Source organism: Castanea sativa, chromosome 8, assembly GCF_040712315.1.
Source record: "Castanea sativa cultivar Marrone di Chiusa Pesio chromosome 8, ASM4071231v1".
Classification (NCBI taxonomy): domain Eukaryota; kingdom Viridiplantae; phylum Streptophyta; class Magnoliopsida; order Fagales; family Fagaceae; genus Castanea; species Castanea sativa.
The window spans coordinates 11,894,229-11,913,947 of record NC_134020.1 but is presented as its reverse complement, the minus strand read 5'-3'; the positions used below and the strand labels follow the sequence as shown (position 1 = coordinate 11,913,947).

The 19,719-nt window shown below is 31.5% G+C and overlaps 1 protein-coding gene and 1 long non-coding RNA gene across 7 annotated transcripts; both read left to right on the top strand.

Annotated features, from left to right (window-relative positions):
* The first annotated feature begins 369 nt into the window (after positions 1 to 369).
* On the top strand, positions 370 to 9,539 carry LOC142607087 (uncharacterized). Of its 6 annotated transcripts, XR_012839235.1 has the most exons (7): positions 370 to 614; positions 730 to 791; positions 1,947 to 2,028; positions 2,929 to 3,000; positions 5,960 to 6,035; positions 8,518 to 8,583; positions 9,411 to 9,539. It is a non-coding gene; the product is annotated as an uncharacterized LOC142607087 (long non-coding RNA). The 6 variants fall into 6 exon arrangements; XR_012839234.1 differs by lacking the exons at positions 8,518 to 8,583; positions 9,411 to 9,539 and adding an exon at positions 7,021 to 7,171 and having other exon boundaries at positions 371 to 614; XR_012839237.1 differs by lacking the exons at positions 5,960 to 6,035; positions 8,518 to 8,583; positions 9,411 to 9,539 and adding an exon at positions 7,021 to 7,171 and having other exon boundaries at positions 375 to 614.
* Positions 9,540 to 12,344: 2,805 nt separating this feature from the next.
* Positions 12,345 to 19,681, top strand: LOC142605879 (uncharacterized). Its single transcript, XM_075777305.1, has 3 exons — positions 12,345 to 12,483; positions 18,507 to 19,057; positions 19,142 to 19,681. Exons 1-3 carry the CDS (start codon positions 12,345 to 12,347, stop codon positions 19,679 to 19,681), a joined length of 1,230 nt encoding a protein of 409 aa, XP_075633420.1.
* The last annotated feature ends 38 nt before the right edge of the window (positions 19,682 to 19,719 follow it).

Genomic DNA, 19,719 nt, shown 5'->3' with positions numbered 1-19,719 from the left:
TCCAAATGACCCGCTTTGGCACAAACCTCACATTCCAAGCTGGGTTTTCTAGATAAAATCATTTGATCCCACAATAAACAAGAGACATATCAAGCTAAATAGGTATACATGATCTTGACACAAAGCAATGGGTCAAATAGGAATGATTTAACAACAGAATATGGCAGACTTTATGCACGAAAATTCTATATTCACAATATCTAATCTATATATTACTAAAAACTGAAGCGTAGCATTTAATGTTGCTACGCTCACTCTACTTCAAAGTCCATTTCTTATGCATTTAAATCCACTATAAAGCCCAAGCCCACACTCAAAGCCTTTTCAACTAACTCCCTTTGTCAAACCTGATTGTCTTTCACGGTTACAACTTATGCTATTCCCTTGCCTTCTGTTACAACTTATACAACTTATGCTTTAAGTTTTCACGGTTACAACTTATTCATTGTTTCAGGTTTGGTTTCTTCCCCTTCCCCACCTTTTGATTCTCATGGTTTCATCTTCCCATTCTACGGTTTCAGCTTCTGTTTTGGATTCTAACGGCAGCCTCTCTGTCTTCCTTCCTCTCCTCACATCTATATAAAAACTAATGTAAGCTGGGTGGTTCAGTTGAGGTATCCCTACATCCCAATTTCTTGCTCTATTATTTTGCTTCATGGTTTCTTTTTTCCTTTCTACGTTTGTTTCTGCCTATTTCATATGTGGTGTGGCTGGTTTCATTTTTGTTAGGGTGTTGAATTTGTTACTGTTGGATTACTGCTGGGTTACTTTCTATTACGTTACATGCCTAGGTATCCCTACATCCCAATTTCTTGCTCTATTATTTTGCTTGATGGTTTCCTTCTTGTAAAAATATATATTCTTTACTTTCTTTTATTTTCTCCCCTGCCCTTGAGTCCTCTAGAAAACTGCCTACTTCTCTCTCTTTACATCTTCTTATATCCTTTAAATTTTGCTTTTCTTAGATGCACGCCAATTGTTTGATAAAATAGCTGAGTGTTGCAATTGTTTATTTATTATATATTCAAACTCAACAGATTTAGTATGATTATATGCTGCAGTTTTATTTTAAGATGGGTTGGTAGATTGTTTCCTAATTCTTAAGCATCTTATTGCGAAAGTATATATTCTCTGTTGTCCCAACACCCAAATTGGATTATGCAACTAAGCTTATAAATTTAATATCCATTGATATTTCAAAACCAATGGTAGCTAAACTTGATATTTAGATGAACCCCATGATGTGGCTTGGTGACAAATGGGCATAGGCACAACTAACAATACAATACAATACAATTTGATGAACAAGTACTTCACCATTACTAGATGCAAAACAAATCAGGAGTTTGAATTAATTGTAAAATTTGAAATTTCTCTGTTGGGACTGTATGATTCTGGGTGTTGGTTTTTTTTTTTTTTTTTTTTAAACATGTTGCAATACCATTGGACTAATATTCAAATTTTGAGATAATGTCAGATGAGATTGTAATATGTTCAGAGATTAGATATTTTTTATTGAAAAACATTACTGGAGCAAAATATCACATAATTTTTATCTATATTTTGCAGCTACAATGCTTAATAAAAGGTATTTATATTTTCATTAAATTAAATTGAGCAGTTTTATGCTCCAATGCAAAAAAATAGAAACTATAAATTCAACTTGGGGTTTTCCTTATTAAATGTTAAAAATGGTTTTGTATTTTCTTAATATAATGAAAGGTGCATAATGAGCATATGTGCATATAAAATAAATTTAAATGTAAATGTAAATATACCTTAGAGGGTATCAATATTTTAGTAATGATCTACATGTCAAATTAAGTAGCATTTTTTTGTAAATCATCTACAACATTGGTGGTTCACTTTAGGGTTAGCAATCAAGATTCATGAGTAACCTTGCAAACCTTTTTATGGACTAAATGTTTTTTGAAATGTCTTTAAAGGAAATTCAAATCCAGGTTTAGGACCATGAATGATGGGAATATTTGGCGTTGGGAGAGAAAACGACATAATGCACATTTGAAGGTTTGTCTTTTAATCCCTTACAAAATTGGACTATTAACTCCATATGCATGTTTTTTTTCAAAGCAAATTTGCATCATTGTAGTTTCCTCTCTTGGTGTATTTTACCCCACACCATTTATGAGGCCCTAGGTTCCCAAAATGATTTGGTAGGTGAAGGAGATTCCCTTTTGATGTAGCTTTAATGAACCAAACACACGTCTAAGATTTGGTGATTTGGTTCAATTTGGTTTGGTTAACGTGTGGGGAAGTTCTAGGCAGGGATAAGCCAAAAATAGTGTGACAATTATTTAGAGCAAAATCAGGCAATATTGTAGCAGCTTAAGAAAATTTTCTGATACAGCATTTATACTTGTAAACTTTCATTCGAACCATTGTCTCTTGTCACAAGCTGTGATGCAAGAACCACATCATCACCTTCCATAGTATCCCATATGCCTTTTGAGATATGATTTTGTAGATTTTCATTTGTAACGCACAATAAATAACCGAAGTACATCAGCCATGTGCCTCCTTGGTCCACAAGTGTCATAGATAGATCCAAAGCCATTACCACTATGGAGGCAGAGGTAGCAGTCTATCTGGATAAAAAACAAATATGCGTGCAGTCAGAGCTTGATACAGTTGCACATAGTCAGAACATGTTACTTCTACTTTTTTGCAGTGTATTGTTTAATAAATTCCATTGTAAATAAAGCTGGAATGTTTCTTCAAGTATGTCCAACACTCAATTATAAATAAATTGAAAAGGCTATGCTAAAATATTTTTATATTATCTTTTGGTTGTGTAGGGTGTTCAGTTCAAAAGCTGGATTGTTTCTTCAAGTATTTGTAACTTTTAATTATAAATAAAATGAAAAGGCTATGCTAAAATATTTTTTATATTTTCTTTTGGTTGTGTAGGTTCATATTTATACCAGTTGATTACGGATTATCTATTAAATTGCAAGTTCAACAGCTGAATTTTTTCGTAAAGTATGTCAAACTCTCAATTAATGAAAAGGCTATTATAGAATTGAGATTATATTATCTTTTGGTGTGCTAAACTAATTTTTATATTATCTTTTGGTTTCCACCAAATTATAATGGATTATCTTGGGGGAATTTTATAAATAAAAAATTTTCCAAATACTTTAGAACCACGTGATATTTAAATTTTGAGATAACCGTCAAATGAGATTGTAAAATAATTTAGTAAAAATTCCAAATTCTTTAGAACCACATGATGTTCAGATTTTGAGATAATCGTCAGATGAGATTGTAAAATGTTTATAGATTAGATATTTTCTATTGAAAAACATGACTGGTGCAAAAATATCACATAAAAGGTCTTGGTGTTGAATGATGTGGACACCTGTCATCATTTTGATTACTATTTTAACCACCAGTTGCTCACAAGTTACCAATTAATTTACACATTTATAAGCTGGATTGTTTCTTCAAGTATTTGTAACTTTTAATTATAAATAAAATGAAAAGGCTATGTTAAAATATTTTTTTAATTTTTATTTGGTTGTGTAGGTTGTTCATATTTTCTACTAGTTGATTATAGAATATCTATTAAATTGCAAGTTGAACAGCTATAAAATGAAAAAGGCTATGGTAAGATAATTTTTATATTTTGTTTTGTAGGATTAAACATGGTTTGTATCTCATACAAAACATACGTAGCGGAAATTTAACGGATCTACTTCATTCACAATCGATAACATGCACTATGTAAGTTTCAGAATTCAAGAATAAGAGAGCGTACTTTGGAGTGATGAAATTCAAAACCAAAGATCAGAAGTTCTCAGGAACACTTTCAATCTCCACTCCAATTCTACTAACGCCCAAGATGTGTGGTCTCTCAATCAGTTTTCAAGGAAGAATGTTAGAGTGTCTCACTCACACACACACCATTTCACAATAGTGTTCTCTTACAAAAAAATTCATTTAGAAAATTTTGTATGTTTCTTCCTTTGTATGTAACTAATTATCTAATTGAGCTGGTCTTTTAGGCTTTTCCAGTTGGGCTTAAGTGTGTGGCTTGGAGTGGGACCAAAAGGGACTAATAAGACAGTAGCTACAATGGGCTTTAGACTTTTTTGTTAACTCTCGACAAGTCCAAAACTATCATTAATTATATTTAATACCACTATATAAATATAATTGCACTCTAAGTCTTATTTATAAATTATATCTCAAGACTTTATTGTACATGCAACCCATTCATAAAATATTCATAGTAATACAAAGTTATGAATGTAGACTGTCACTTTGTAGATTACTACATCTAAATTCCTTAAGTACCCGGTTTAATCCTTTAAAGTTATTCATTATATATTTATGAAATCCAATTCCATAAATATATACTTTAGTAAATCCTTACTAAAGTGGTTAGGCTTAACTCTCTGAATAACTGAACCCATTAAACTTATCTCAAGGGAATATTTTATATCTCCGTTAAGAGACTATGAATTCCATCTTGAGAATATATGTTCTATCAACACTAAATGTAATTGCCCAACATACTGAGGTTTTGATCGTTAGGATAGATCTCACTTCTGATATATCAAAGCAACCTACGCTTCATGATCAGGTCCATTATTCTCTTAGGATTAAGAGTTCATGTAAATAAAAGTCGTGAGATTTATTATTCATTTGACAGTCATTAGGAGAATAATAAATCTTACAGCGGTCCAGTTCAATATGTCTTAACTCTTAAAACATATCAACACATCAACTAGAAGTCTCCACTTCCATGATCAAGACAAATCATCTTAGTTGATATGTTATAGCCTTCGTAGATGAAGCGCCCAATTTCATCACCGACTACGAACTAAAATTCTGAATACAAAGAACTTGTGATTTATATCTTTTGTGACCAAATCACATAAATCACATACTATGCATCTCATGGACTATATGATAATGTCTGAATATTCATGTTACCATTATTTTAAATTATAATAAAAAAACTTTATTAATCACAACATTAAGTCATACATCACACATAATAACATACATAGCATCATACAATAGGATTTAAGGGCACTAATCCTAACATTGTTTTGGTTGTGTAGGTTTTTCATATTTTCTACTAGTTGATTACGGATTATCTATTAAATTGTAAGTTCAACAGCTGGATTGTTTCGTAAAGAATGTCCAATTCTCAATTAATGATGTTATCTTTTGGTGTGCTAAAATAATTTCTATATTATCTTTTGGTTTCTACCAAATTTTAATGGATTATCTATTAAATTGCAAGTTCACACAAGTTGGAATATTTCTTCTAGTCTGTCCAAAATGAAATGCCTTGCTAAAATAGTCCTCATATTATTGGTAGGGTGTTCATGTTATCCACCAGTTATTTGAAATTATACTATAATGACGGTTAGTAAATGATGGTTGGTAGGTACTGTGGAGTCACGTCAGCAGCTAGGGTGTCTATCTTTCAATATGAAATTTTACTGAATTACATTCCAATGGTACAAAAAAATATAGAACCCAGACCAGTAGGGAAAATGGGGGAATTTTATAAATAAAAAAAATTTCCAAATACTTTAGAACCACATGATATTCAAATTTTGAGATAACCGTAAGATGAGATTGTAAAATAATTCAGTAAAAATTCCAAATTTTTTAGAACCACATGATGTTCAGATTTTGAGATAACCGTCAGATGAGGTTGTAATATGTTTAGAGATTAGATATTTTCTATTGAAAAACATGATTGGTGCAAAAATATCACGTAAAAGGTCTTGGTGTTGAATGATGTGGATACCTGTCATCGTTTTGATTACTATTTTAACCACCAGTTGCTCACAAGTTACCTGTTAATTTACACGTTTTTAAGTTGGATTGTTTCTTCAAGTATTTGTAACTTTGAATTATAAATAAAATGAAAAGGCTATGCTAAAATATTTTTTATTTTTATTTTTTTGTTGTGTAGGTGGTTCATATTTTCTACTAGTTGATTACGGATTATCTATTAAATTGCAAGTTCAAGAGCTGGATTGTTTTGTAAAGTATGTCCAACTCTCAATTAATGAAATTTTACTATGGTATCTATTTTTCAATATGAAATTTTACTGAATTACATTCTCACGATACAAAATAATATAAAACCCAGACAAGTTGGGAAAATGGGGGAATTTTATAAATTAAAAAAATTTCCAAATACTTTAAAACCACATGATATTCAAATTTTGAGATAACTGTCAGATGAGATTGTAAAATAATTTAGTAAAAAATCCAAATTTTTTAGAACCACATGATGTTCAGATTTTGAGATAACCATCAGATGAGATTGTAATATGTTCATATATTAGATATTTTCTATTGAAAAACATGACTGGTGCAAAAACATCACATAATTTTTATTTATGTTTTGTAGCCACAATGCTTAATATTTTATTTATATTTACATTTTGAATGCAATTGCATAAAGGCAGGAATCTCCAAATAGTCTTAGAAAAATGCCCTTCATATTACATGTGTGAACTTACTTACCAACTAGGAAGACACTATAAATAGATGACAGTAAAATGAATGCACCCCTAAAAAGAAGGCTAAAATATTTTTTATATTATCTTTTGGTTGTATAGGTTGTTCATATTTTCTACCAGTTGATTACGGATTTTCTATTAAATGTTCAAAAGCTCGATTGTTTTGTCAAGTATGTCCAACTCTCAATTATAAATATAATAAAAAAGCTATGGTAAAATATTTTTATATTCTGTTTCGGTATGCTAAAATCATTTTTATATTATTTTTTGGTTGTGTAGGCTATTCATATTGTTTACCAAATTATTACGGATTATCTATCAAATTACAAGTGCAAAAGCTAGAAGTTTTCTTCATGTATGTCTAAATGTCAATTGTAACTAAAATGAAATGTTTTTCTAATATTGTCCTCATATTATTTTTGGTAGTGTAGGTTTTTCATATTATCGACCAATTATTTGAAATTATTTTTTACTATAATGATAGTTAGTAACTGATGGTTTGTAGGTACTATGGAGTCGTGAATGCCCTTATCCATATGGAAATGAAGAATTACATGTAACATGCAAAATGTGCTCAATTGACTTGGAAATGTACAAATTAGCCAACCGAGTTTAGTAGAAAATATGTTTGCAAAAAACATAATACAATAAAATTTCCTCATCCTATTTATAATACTAATCTCTATCTTCAAAGGAATAGATCTTTTTTTATTATTATATTTATTTAAAAAGACTTGCAAGAACTTAATTTCAGTCCTCTAAAGTTTTCACCTAGCATGACGCTAACTTGAAATTTATAAAATCATTTCTATCTAATTTTAAGTTAATTAAATTTTACTAACTTGGGAAGACGGTTGATCAACTCTAGACTAACTACAAGGCCAAGTATAGTTGTATCCTTTCCACATCTAATTTCAAGATCAATACCTTCTATCATCATGAATCCTACAATATATTGTTCATACATATATAATGCAACTTAAGTAGTAATACATTCAAAAATATTCAAAATAATAACATGATCATAAAAAAAAATTATCACGCGTAACACATGGGTCCGCGACTAGTACTATACATAAAAGTAGAAGTCTTTTGATACAATTAAGGAGGTGTTGACACGTAAGCAAAAAAACGCCGCACGGTGCGTCTGGAGACTCACTTTCATTAAACGTTTTTCGCTCGCTTTCATTAAACGTTTATTTATTAAAAAAAAAAAACCGCAAGCCCTAAGGCACAAACCCTATTTTTCACTCTAACTTCCGCCTCTTCTTTGTTACTCCATTGCCGCACAGACCAGACTCTAATTTTAACCTCTTCGCTGCAACTTCATAGCGACACAGATCCGGATACCGTGTTCCAGACCAACAAACATACGAAAAAAGAAAATCGAAAAGGAAGCGAAAAAAAAAGACTATGTTCGTCTTCTACAGCAGTGAAAACTGAAAGACTTAGTTCATCCTTTGCAAAAATAGGCTCTTCGAAAGTGATTCAGAAGATAATTCAGAAAGTAGGCACGTTTTTTTTCCCCCTTTTTTTGTTTTCTATTCAATTACCGTGTCTAGGGTGTTGAAGATTACTATAGAGTGTAGATTAATTAACGATTTCTCTCAAATTGAAATCGATTTGGTGCTGAAGAACATACATTTCTTTTTTACCATTGTTGTTAAGGTTTTTGCAGTATATATTTAAATTTTTTCGTTTGTAGTTGCTCTGATTTGGATTGATTTTTATTTAGGTATTTATGTAACTTTAGGTTTTGATTTGATTTATTGAAATTTGGGGTTATATATGATTTAGGTTTGGAGAGGGCAAAAACAGAGAAATAAGAGAGAAGGAGAGAGTTCTTCATTCCCATTTATTTTTTCAATTTCTTGGGTTTTGTTTTGTCGATTATTGTTTTTTTTGTTAGAATTTTGTTCCTGTTTGGCAGTTTTTTTTTTCCTTCGTTTGCCACTGAAATTAATTTCTGAATTGTTTTTTTTTCTTCTGTTTCTCCCTCCAGTTGCAAAATACTGTTTCCCTGTGCCAGATAAAGACATTGGGACTTTTGAAGTAAGAGAATTAAAAGGTACAATTAGATTTTAATTTCTTTGGTTCTTGCTAGAATCAAGATCCTTAATGAATGCAAATATTGAAGTGTTCTCTTTACATATGAACTCACATGATTCAATTTGGATTGTGACTTATCATGTTTAAATAAGAAAAAATAAATTTTGAATTGTAATGTAATTAATATTTGCATTCATTGTTACCATTTGTCTTTTACTATATGTTTGTTTGATGTTTTTGAGTTACTTTCAAATTCCTGAGTGAATATTTGTGGTCCATTGGTATGTTGTTGAGACCCAACAGTTGTGATTTTTAAAGCAAGAGGAATTGAATAACACAATCCAAAAAAATTGAGAAGAGTCATGAAATTTGGTACTAAAGACACAGAAAAAAAGGAAAATCGAAATGGTTTGTGGTTTATAGCATTTCTATTTTTACTGATTGTGTGTTTCCCTGTACCCATTTTTTAAATTTTGGTTTGTGTTGTCTTTCATTTCACTTTTTGGTATTTGTAGATTTCTCTGTTTTTTGCTAGCTTTGAATCAATATTTTGCCAGATTTGGATCCATAGTACTAGACTTACTATTAGTTACTTAAAGTTCAGTGGTGTATAAAAGTACACGCATTTTAAACTTTTGATTATATAAGTAAAAGAACATGAGTGTTGCCTAAGAAGGGTAAGCAAGAAAAATGATAATCATGTCAGTTGAATAATCTCAGTTATTTTGTGGTAAACCTCATTGATAAATGGGTTTTCAGAACAGATAAAAATTGTTCATGTGTGTTTCATTAGATTTATGGAAAAAATGAAAGTAGTGACATGTAATCTGTCTCTATCGTTGTTAGGCATGGAAAACACAGATTGACTAGCTTCCAACGATCTCCGCTTTCACTGGTACCTTCAACCTCTCTCTCTTAAGGATTTGGTGATGAAGAACATCCATTTATGTGTTGTCAAAAAAATAAAGTTCTGTCATTTTATTTATGTTGTTTAATTTTCACCTCTTTTTTACCATTGTTGTTAAGGTTTTTACAATATATATTTAAAGTTTTTTGTTTGTAGTTGCTCTAATTTGAAAAAAATGAAACCCTAGAACATAGAGAATAAGAAGGTATTGAACATTAAAATGCCTTTCTTCCTCCACTGATACCAATCTAGTGATCGACACACAATACATAAATCTTCCACAAAGTTGAACTCGAATTCTTTTGTTTTTTTTAGAAGCACAAAGTTGGACTCTTTCATTCAATATATAATTTTATATGCAAAGATTATTTATTTACCTTTCTGTATTGAAGAAAGATATCATTAATAAAGAAAATTTACCTTTGTTCATTGGGCTTTAGCCTTTAATGTACCATCATTTATTGGCAATAAATCTCATCCAAAATATTTCCCAAAAAAAAAAAAACTGATATAAATGTATAGGTCCGAATATTTGTGTAATGGTGTGTGTGAGATTTGTAACCAGGTATAGTAAAGTTATTGTGTATGTATAAGTGTACGATGTAAAGGTCAGATTATATGGTTGCTGTGGTGAAAGAGTTACTTCCCATGTGTTTGCCTTTCTTGCTGCTATTCTCCATTTGTATTTGTCTCCACTATCTTTACTCTTGACTTTCTGCTATGCTGTGATGAAAGATTTTTGTTCATTTGATTTAGATTCTTTAATTTCTGATTTATTTTTACAATTTCTTGAGTTCTGTTTGTTCGATTGTTGTATTGATTAAATTTTGTTTTTGTTTGATAGTTTTTTGTCATGTTTGTGCTTTTTTTTGTTCAACCCAAAATTTGAATTAATTTATGCTCTGTGCAGATCTATGTTTTGTTGATTTTCTTTATTATTTCTTTATTGATATACGTCTCTATTGATATAAATTTTTATCCCTTTTTTTTTAATAGAAAGTAGGAATTGCTTTAATATTTTTTGCCCTATTTCTAGCAGCCTTATAGAAGGTTGGAAATCTCTTCAAATTTTTGTACACTATGCTTTCTAATCAATTTCACTTATTTGTGTTTGTGTTTGTTGGTTTTTGAGACATTTTAGTTTGTAATAGTGAGGGCTGTATAATTGGTAATTTCAATTTCAAGCCAGTTTTGTATATTTAGTTTGTGGTCCCTAGCATAAAGTGTTTCGTGTACAGTAGCGGTTGATTTTTATAATTATATTTTCTTTACAGAAATTACAACAACAAAAGAAAATAGTTTTGGTTTTTCACTGTGAAGAAACGTAGTTTAAACATTTGTATACGTAACTAATCTTGAAGGTCTTTTTGGGATCCTATTAGAATAGGATTTAACGTTTTGCTGCTATATATCTTTTGTTTCCAATTTTATTTTAGGCTATTTGTTTGTTTGTGGAGATTTAGTTTTGATATTCTGTTTTGTTATGGATATACTTATGTATAGAGGATTCCCTCTTTGCGGTCATGGAAGAATGAATGGGCCATTTTGGGGAAGGTTGATATGGTAGATGTGGGTGAGGTTATTTTACGGGTTTATTTATTAATTCTTTTATATGGATATAGAATTTTCTTATATGTGCTTGCTTGGTATTTAATTGCTTAGTTACATTATTTAAAAAATTTCTTTTACACCAATATAATAAAATTTAATAGACTTATTATAATCATTAATAATGGCATGTATGGGAAATATTGGTAGTTGTTTCACAAATTAGATGAATGATTATCTATAATAGACATCTTGAAAACCACTGGTCCAGATTGAAATTGATGTGAGTTTATCCCACAAATGTTTAGGTGAGTTGATGCAATTATAAACTCATAATTTCTGTAAATGGGTATATAGAGATCAATAGATTTCCGATTATTATGACTTTCTGATTATAAATTAAAAACAGTGACTAATTGGAAAATAATTACTCATTGACAAATTACCACTCACATTATATCACCAAATTATCAATCACCAAATTTCCTAATATTAAGAGAATACCACTATTTGTTCAGTATGTTAACCCATCAAGCCATAAACTGTTTAATAATAATTTTATTCATTTATTAGCCAAGTTTGTTAATCATCATGAGTTACTAGTAGTATCTGTTAATTATAATTACTCATTATTCATCTAATGGCCACCCATCTAAGTACCATGGATGATCTCATCTAATTATCCGGTGAGCTATTATTATTCATAACATAAACTAGGAATGGTAACGGGTCGGGTTCGGGCCGGGTTTTTTCATATCCGGATCCGACCCGCAAGTCTACCCTAAAAACTTGGACCGGCCCATTTATTAAACGGATTTTTTCTTCTTAACCCCAAACTCGGCCAGTTAGGCACCTATGGGCCCGCTGGCATGTCACGATTTGGGCCTAAACAGTGGCCCAATCCCAAAATTTATTTTTTTGCCTGAAGCCTTCAACCTTCATACGTGGCCCAATAATTAAAAAAAAAAAAAAGTTTGCCCAGATCTGTGTCCCTATTCTCACTCCTCTCTAATCTCTAATTTCTTTCTTTCTTACTTATAACAGAGTGAAAAACTAAAAATCCTATAAAAAAAAAAAACAGAGTGAAATTTAATCTAATTCATCTTTATTATTATTAGTAGAGTGTCGGTGGTGATTTCACAGATTTGAGTGGAGTGGGAAAAATGAAGGTAATAGAGAAGATCTGGGAGGTAGGGGAAGAAAAAGTGGTGTTCGAGAGGATGGAGTGTATGGTGGCTCACAACACTGCATTCTGCGACATCACTTGGGGAGCCGATGGTTCCATCGCCGATCTCACTCTCGACGTCGCCAACAGGATGTAGTACATGATCTGCTTTGAGTCCATGATGCATCTCACCTACAACAACGTGCCTATTGAGAAGATCAGCCACGCTCTTCAAACCATCAAGGTTAATGGTCTCCAGAAAGTTCTCGCTCTCCGCGGTGACAGATCGGGGGTTGGGGGTGAGTGAGAGGGAGTGACCGAGAGAGGGGGAGAGGGGAAAGAGACATGTGGCTGAGGAGTGAAATGAGAACATGGGGGTTAGGATTTTTTAAGTTTTTTATATATATATATATATATATATAGGGGTATTTTAGTATTTTTAACTTATATATAAACGGGTCCAGGTCAGGGTTCAGGCCGGATTTTTGCAAAAACCCGGACTCGCTTCGGGTTTTTTTTTTTTTAAACCCATACCCGACCCTTATAATTTATCGAGCTGGGTAAAATCCAACCGATTAGGGTCGAGCCGGACCGGGTATCTGCGGGTCGAAAATAAATTGCCATCCTTAACATAAACCTATCTATGTTATATTATATAGACTAATAAGGTCTTCCCCATTAAATAATGAACAAACTGTGCTTAATGATGGTCATCAGCTTTAAATGTAGATTACCTATGCACCGTCTAAATTACATAAGACTCATTGAAAATGAGTAATCCATTGAAATATGTGTTGGTACTTAATTTATATGATACTAAGGTCAGATTTGTTGATCAATAATGGGTACAGGCAAATCTTCATAGTTTTCTAACCAAATTCTTTTCACAATTTTTTTAATGGCACGACAATTAAAATGTTGATTGTTTGTTTATTTTTATAAAACTCAATTCCTTCGGCATACCAGGTCTTACTCAAGTTATCCTTTTATAACATTTGGTCTGATTGGCTTATGATGATACTATGATAGTAACGTGAGAATTTAATAGTGAATTGTTGTCTTGATGCTAAGCAAAAAAGTGAAGTTACTAGATCTGATTTTTATTTTATATAAATTGATAGAGTTTATGTTTGATTGAACTTGGATCAGCTGAAGGTTTTTTCACTAATTCAGTTTGTTGTGTATGTGCTATACTCAATTTTCTTTACTAAATTTAATGTGAAAAAAATGTTCTCTTTCTTTGACATTGATTTGATTTAATTTAGATTCAATTTATTTTCCATTTTTTAAATTACGCAATCTTTGTTGTGAAGTATCATATTGTCTGGGTTTTTATTCCCATCAAATTACATTTCAAAGTTTGTTGTGGCTTGAGCCGCATATTTTAAGGAAGTCGACACTTCGGTGAGAGTTCTTTTGTGTGTGTCCTTAGTATGTTTAATTCTTTGGTTGATTTATTAATTCTTTCCCTTGATGTGCTATATCATAATAGGTTGTTGGTTGTTGCATCTTCATCATGATCACAAGGTGAAGATAGAGATTACTCTCACCAATAGCTATTTGTCTTCGTTATTATCAGAAAATGAAGATAAACTTCTTTTGTTTTGCCAAACCTCATCTTCCCTGACAAACCTCACATTTTTCTATTTATCAGACAGATTCTTTGAATGACATGCATGGTTTATGTGAAGGGAACATTTCCCTGAAATGGCATTCTTCATATCTGTTTGATTTTTTAACTTGCTTCTTCAGCTATTTTTTATTATTATTATTATAGTTAGGGACTCTAATTGTAGTACACGTTTGACAGTTTTTTCATTGTTATAAACTTTAGTATGCATATAACTAACTTCATTGTATTTTTTGGTTCCTAAGTTATTTGGTCTCATTTCTATTTTCTTTTTAAAAATTTAAATATGCAATGTATCCCTTGTTCAACTTCTTTACATTTATTTTCCTCAACTTTTTGTTCCTAAATTCTATAATCAATTATTTGACTTTTATCCCCTTCTGAGTCTAAATGGCATTTTGTACTAAAAAGAAGGCAGCTTCCAGTGTCTACTTGCTTTTTTGAATCTATAGTTTTTTTTTGTCTCTGTTTCTCCATTACTTTCTTTGGGGCTTGATTTAATATTTATTTGATTTAAAGTTTGGATGAGTGGATTGTTAGGATGTGAGTTGCACTACAACATAATACTTACCAATTTAAACTTTGTTCCTGCAATATGCTTTAATGGGTTTCTTTTATTTTTTTTAGTAGAATTACATCATGCTTCCTGAATCTCATATGAAGAAATTTATTGAGTAATTGATCTTACTTGGAATTGATTTACTTAATATAAGATTTCTTCATTTTGAAATTTGTATGGTTTTTATTGTAGACTTGGTTTAATTGGTGTAGGATATTTGTGGCTGTAACTACATGAGGTGAAATTAGCCAAATAAGCAGTTCGCTTAGCTACATGTTATTTTTTCCCATAAACTACTCTTTAGAATACCATTTAGAGAAAAGAAAAACAGAGTTCTCCTTCCATTAGAGAGAAACAGGGAGATTGAAGAAGTTTGATATTTTTAATTTTATTTTGATTGTCAATTTGTCACTGCTACAATTATTGTTTCTTTATGTCTTATTGTTATTTCCTTTTATGTATGTTTTGATCTCATATTGGGTTAAAATTATATGAAAAAAATAATTGTCTTACCTGTGTTCTTAATATTTTCTACTGTATATGACTAATTGTTAACAATATTCTATTCAATTTTTATGTATTTTAGGTTAGTTTTATGCCATTTTGTATGTTGTTTCTGAAATGATTTCAAATTGTAGAGTGAATATATGTGGAGTAAATTTGAAATTATTTTCTAGGATGTTTAAATTCTCATTGTGATTCTGTTTTTAAAAAATAATTCCCTCAAACGAATTTCTGAGCAAAATAAAAACTGAAAACATCATTTTTTAAAATGATCTTTCACAATTTTTTGAACTATTTAACTGCACTTTCTTTAAAGAACAGAATATTAAAAAAAATAATGCATTTACGTTTCCTATAAGAGAAATCCAAAGATGAGCATGTGAATGAAAAAAAAAATTGTTATAAATTTTATTTCTTGAAACCTTTTTGTATAATTGATACCTACATTTGTAATTAGTGTTACACATTTATAGTCTTTCAATTGCTATTAAAACTATGAGGAAAATTATAAAAATATAACAAAATGCTAACTTTTGTTTTTTGCTTGACTTTGTGATTCATTAGATTGATTAGAAAAGCTTTGACAAATTAAAAAACTTATTTTTTTGGTTTTTGAAGTGGCGCTTCAGCTTTATTTGTGTCTACATAAGTTCAAAATCATATATGGAATTGAACTTGGTATTGTCATTGCAATTCTATCATGTTCTATCATGATTGATACTTTGTACCTGTTGGATGAATATTTTGTGAGTTTGGATGGTTGTTTATGTTGTAATGTAAAGAAATTACCCCATATTAGATTTTAATCTTAGCATTAAAATTCGATTTTTAAATTTTAATTCAGATTTCAAGCTTTAGAGAATATACTTGAATTAATTCTATCTTTACACCAAATTTCATGATTTTTAACGTATTTAGCACACTCACTCCTATTCTTGCCTTTGTTTTTTCTGGACTTGGTATCTATTAGTTTTTGTACTACTCAGCCTATTAGGTTCAGTTTATTGTCAGTGTTTTTAAATATGCTATTATTGTTGTTGTTAGCTTTGCTTATTTTGGTATTCATTTGTTTTTCAGTAAACTGATAGTTTTTTTGCTGTTTACTTCAAATAAACCTGCCATGTTTTGTATTTTGAATGACATTTTCATTCTCACGTACTATTGTAGGTTTATCATCTCTGCTTTAGCTTTTAAAACCGTTTGTGCTATTCAAAAAGAGCTGCTGAATTAAATTGAGAGGTCAGTACAGCCTAATTTCCCCTTTGTTACTTTTATTTAGATTTGTGTCTTTATCATTTGTTGATGTTTGATTAAAAAATATCTGAACAAAAGTAGTTTTGAAAAGATTATTAAATATGTACTCTTTGACTCTTAAAACATATGCTAATTTTTTTGTCACTACTCCATCTTATAATAGTAAAAGAGAAAATGGAAAATGCAAGATTAGAACGACAAAAAAGACGGACGATAATGTTTGAAAAGCAATCCAAAAGATAACAGTATGAAAGACAAAATTCTTTACAAAATAAAGTCATTGCTGAAAAGAAAAAGAAAAAGGAGAGACAACTCATTAGATATTGATGTTAACATTGTTCATTCCTTTGGAGAAAATGAATCGAACATAAGTAATGTTATTGAACCTTGGAATTTTGGCCCACCTTCTTATGTATGTAACCATTGTGGTGCGGTGTTATAGTATGAAGAAAGAAGCGTAAAATCTAAGAGGCCTAGAAATCCAAAATTTTCTTTGTGCTGTATGGAGGGTAAGGTGAAGTTGCCTTTGCTTAAAAAACCACCTCCTCTTCTTAATGAGTTGTTAGATCCTCTTGGTGGACAACGATCTAAAACATTCAGAACTCAAATAAGGAGTTATAACGCAATGTTTGCAATGACATCCATGGGTGGCAAGGTGGATAATCGAGTTAACGATGGTAGAGGTCCTTACATTTTCAGACTTAATGGCCAAACCCACCATAGGATTGGAACACTGCTTCCTAATAATGGTGAGGACCCACAATTTGCATAGCTATATTTCTATGATACTGAAAATGAAGTCCAACATAGAATGAATGCTTTTAGTAGTAGTCCAGTTAATAAAGACCTTGATCCATCTATCGTTGATGCATTGATCCAAATGTTTAATGAGTCAAACAATTTGGTGAAAATATTTCGTATGTCTAGAGATCATTTCCTAGAACGTGATATTCATCGTTTAAGATTACGCCTTATTGGTTCACGAACTACAGATGGAAGATAGTACAATCTTCCTACATGTTCTGAAATTGCTGCAATCATTGTTGGCGATATTGGTTTTGATAATGCATATCATGATATTATTGTGGAATTAAAAGGAGGGTTACATAGGATCAATGAGTTGCCTCCATGTACATGGCATTGCAATATCCTCTTTTATTTCCATATGGTGAGGATGGCTTTAGGCTTGGCATTCTGTGCAGAAATATAAATGAAATCAGATCTGACACAAATGACTTCGTTACTATGAGAGAGTATTATGCATTCAGATTGCAAGAGCGGGATGATGAGGGACATACATTGATATCTGGTGGTCGATTAATCAACAACTTGATGTAGATGCCTATACATGTTGATGAAGCCAAAAAAATCACCAGTAAGTTGCAAGCACTCCTCTCACCAAAGCAACACCTGCAAAAGATGAAAAAAGAGGACCTAAAAGAGAGCACCGGTGTGGTGCCGGCCAAAAACCCTCCGAAGGTCAAGTTAGAGCTTTTATTCTTCAACCCTAGAATGCCAGAGTTGAGATAATCGTGCGTACCTTGATATCTAGGGTTTCTGGGGTATTTATATTGGGTCGAATTGCCCTTCCTTTTAGGATACAACTTCCTTCTTGAGTTCTTTTCCATATAGGAGTCTTCTCAAACGTGTGATGCAAGAAGTTCAAGTGTGCACGCTGGCGTGGAGATAAAGCAAAAGTCGACTTAAACATATCAAGTGACACACAACCTAGAATCTGCAATTAATTCATATATGACAGATACTCAGTAAATTCAACCGTCCTACTCGCGTCACCTATGGTGTCGATCCGTCTTCATACTCTCCGTCCCTTCAAATTCAAAGGAAATGTCCGTCTCTTATTTTTAACCCCTTCACATGTATTAAGGCAATAAGACTTATGTGGGTGAAAAATAACCAAGAAAAGTTGAGGATTAAACTGTATAATGGATTGAAGGATGTGGTTATGAGAGGTGATACAACCCCCGCATCTACTGGAAAAAGAATTGTTTTACCTTCAAGTTTCATAGGAAGTCCAAGGTATATGATTGAAAATTACCAAGATGCAATGGCGATCTGTAGATGGGCTAGCTATCCAGATCTGTTTATTACCTTCACATGCAATGCAAAATGGCCGAAATTGAGCTTTTCCTATCTAGGAGACCATGGCAGAAAATAGAAGACCGACTTGATGTGATTGCAAGAGTATTTAGGATTAAACTTGATTAGCTTTTAAACGATTTAAAGCATGGTCGACACTTTGGAAGAGTGATTGCAGGTACACTAAACTACACCTTTAATATATATTTTTCCCTTATTCCTTTTGGTGTTCATAATTAATCTAAATTAATATAATTAACTTGCTATTTTGTTTCTAGTTGTCTACACCGTTGAATATCAAAAGAGAGGCCTACCTCATGCACACATATTGCTATTTCTACATAATGATGACAAGCATCCTACAATAGCAGAAATTGACAAGATAATCTCAGCAGAAATTCCAGATTTGAATAAGGAACCCCTAGCTTATGATGCTGTCAAACAATACATGGTCCATGGTCCTTGCGGATCTATAAATTCAAGGGCAAGTTGTATGATTGAGAACAAATGTGTGAAACACTTTCCTAAGAAATTTTGTTCTCAAACCACTGTTGATAATGATGGTTTCCCAATATATAGGAGGAATAATGGAACATATGCTGAAAGAAACGGAGTTAAACTCGATAATCGATTTATAGTTCCTCACAATATTGAATTATTGGTGAAATTTCAAGCTCACATAAATGTCGAGTGGTGTAATCGTTCAAGGTCTATCAAATACTTATTCAAGTATATTACTAAGGGACCTAATCGTGCAACTTTAATTCTTGAAGAAAATTTACATGTTGATGCTTCTATTGGAATGCAAAATATGACAGACACGGATGAAGTTAAAGGATACTTAAATTGTAGATATGTGTCTGCCATAGAGACATGTTGGAGGATATTTGAGTTTGAAATCCACTATCGATAGCCTGCTGTTCAAAGACTTAGTTTCCATATTGAAAATCAGCAGCCAGATGTTTTTAAAGATAGTGAGTATTTAGATGATGTCATTGATAGACCAGAAATCAGAAAAAGTAAATTTACAGAATGGATGAAGGCAAATGAATTGTATGAAGAAGCAAGGGAATTGACTTATTCTGAATTTCCAACAAAATGGGTTTGGCATAAAAGAGACAAGGAATGGAGATTGAGGAAGTCTAGAAGATGTATAGGGCGTATATACTATGCTTATCCTGCAAGTGGAGAGCGTTTTTATTTACGGATGCTATTAAATGTTGTTAAAGGAGCTCGATCCTTTAAAGAAGTAAGAACTATAAATAATGTAGTATATTCAGATTTCAGATCAGCATGTTATGCGCTTGGTTTGCTTGATGATGATAAAGAGTGGCATAAAGCTTTAAATCATGCCTCACATTGGGCTTCAGGAAAACAACTTCGTGAGCTTTTCGCCACAATGCTGATTTTTTGTGAAGTTTCAGACCCCTATAAATTACGGATTTCAAATTAGCGGTTATTATTTGAAGACATTCTTTATCATCATAGAGT

What these genes read in the sequence shown, in the direction of transcription:
- LOC142605879 (XM_075777305.1), top strand. Translation starts at nt 12,345, where the DNA reads ATGATCTGCTTTGAGTCCATGATGCATCTCACCTACAACAACGTGCCT. An exon ending in TGACAGATCGGGGGTTGGGG is followed by an intron (nt 12,484 to 18,506) that starts GTGAGTGAGAGG and finishes TTTTGTTTCTAG; the next exon opens with TTGTCTACACCGTTGAATAT. An exon ending in ATATGACAGACACGGATGAA is followed by an intron (nt 19,058 to 19,141) that starts GTTAAAGGATAC and finishes CACTATCGATAG; the next exon opens with CCTGCTGTTCAAAGACTTAG.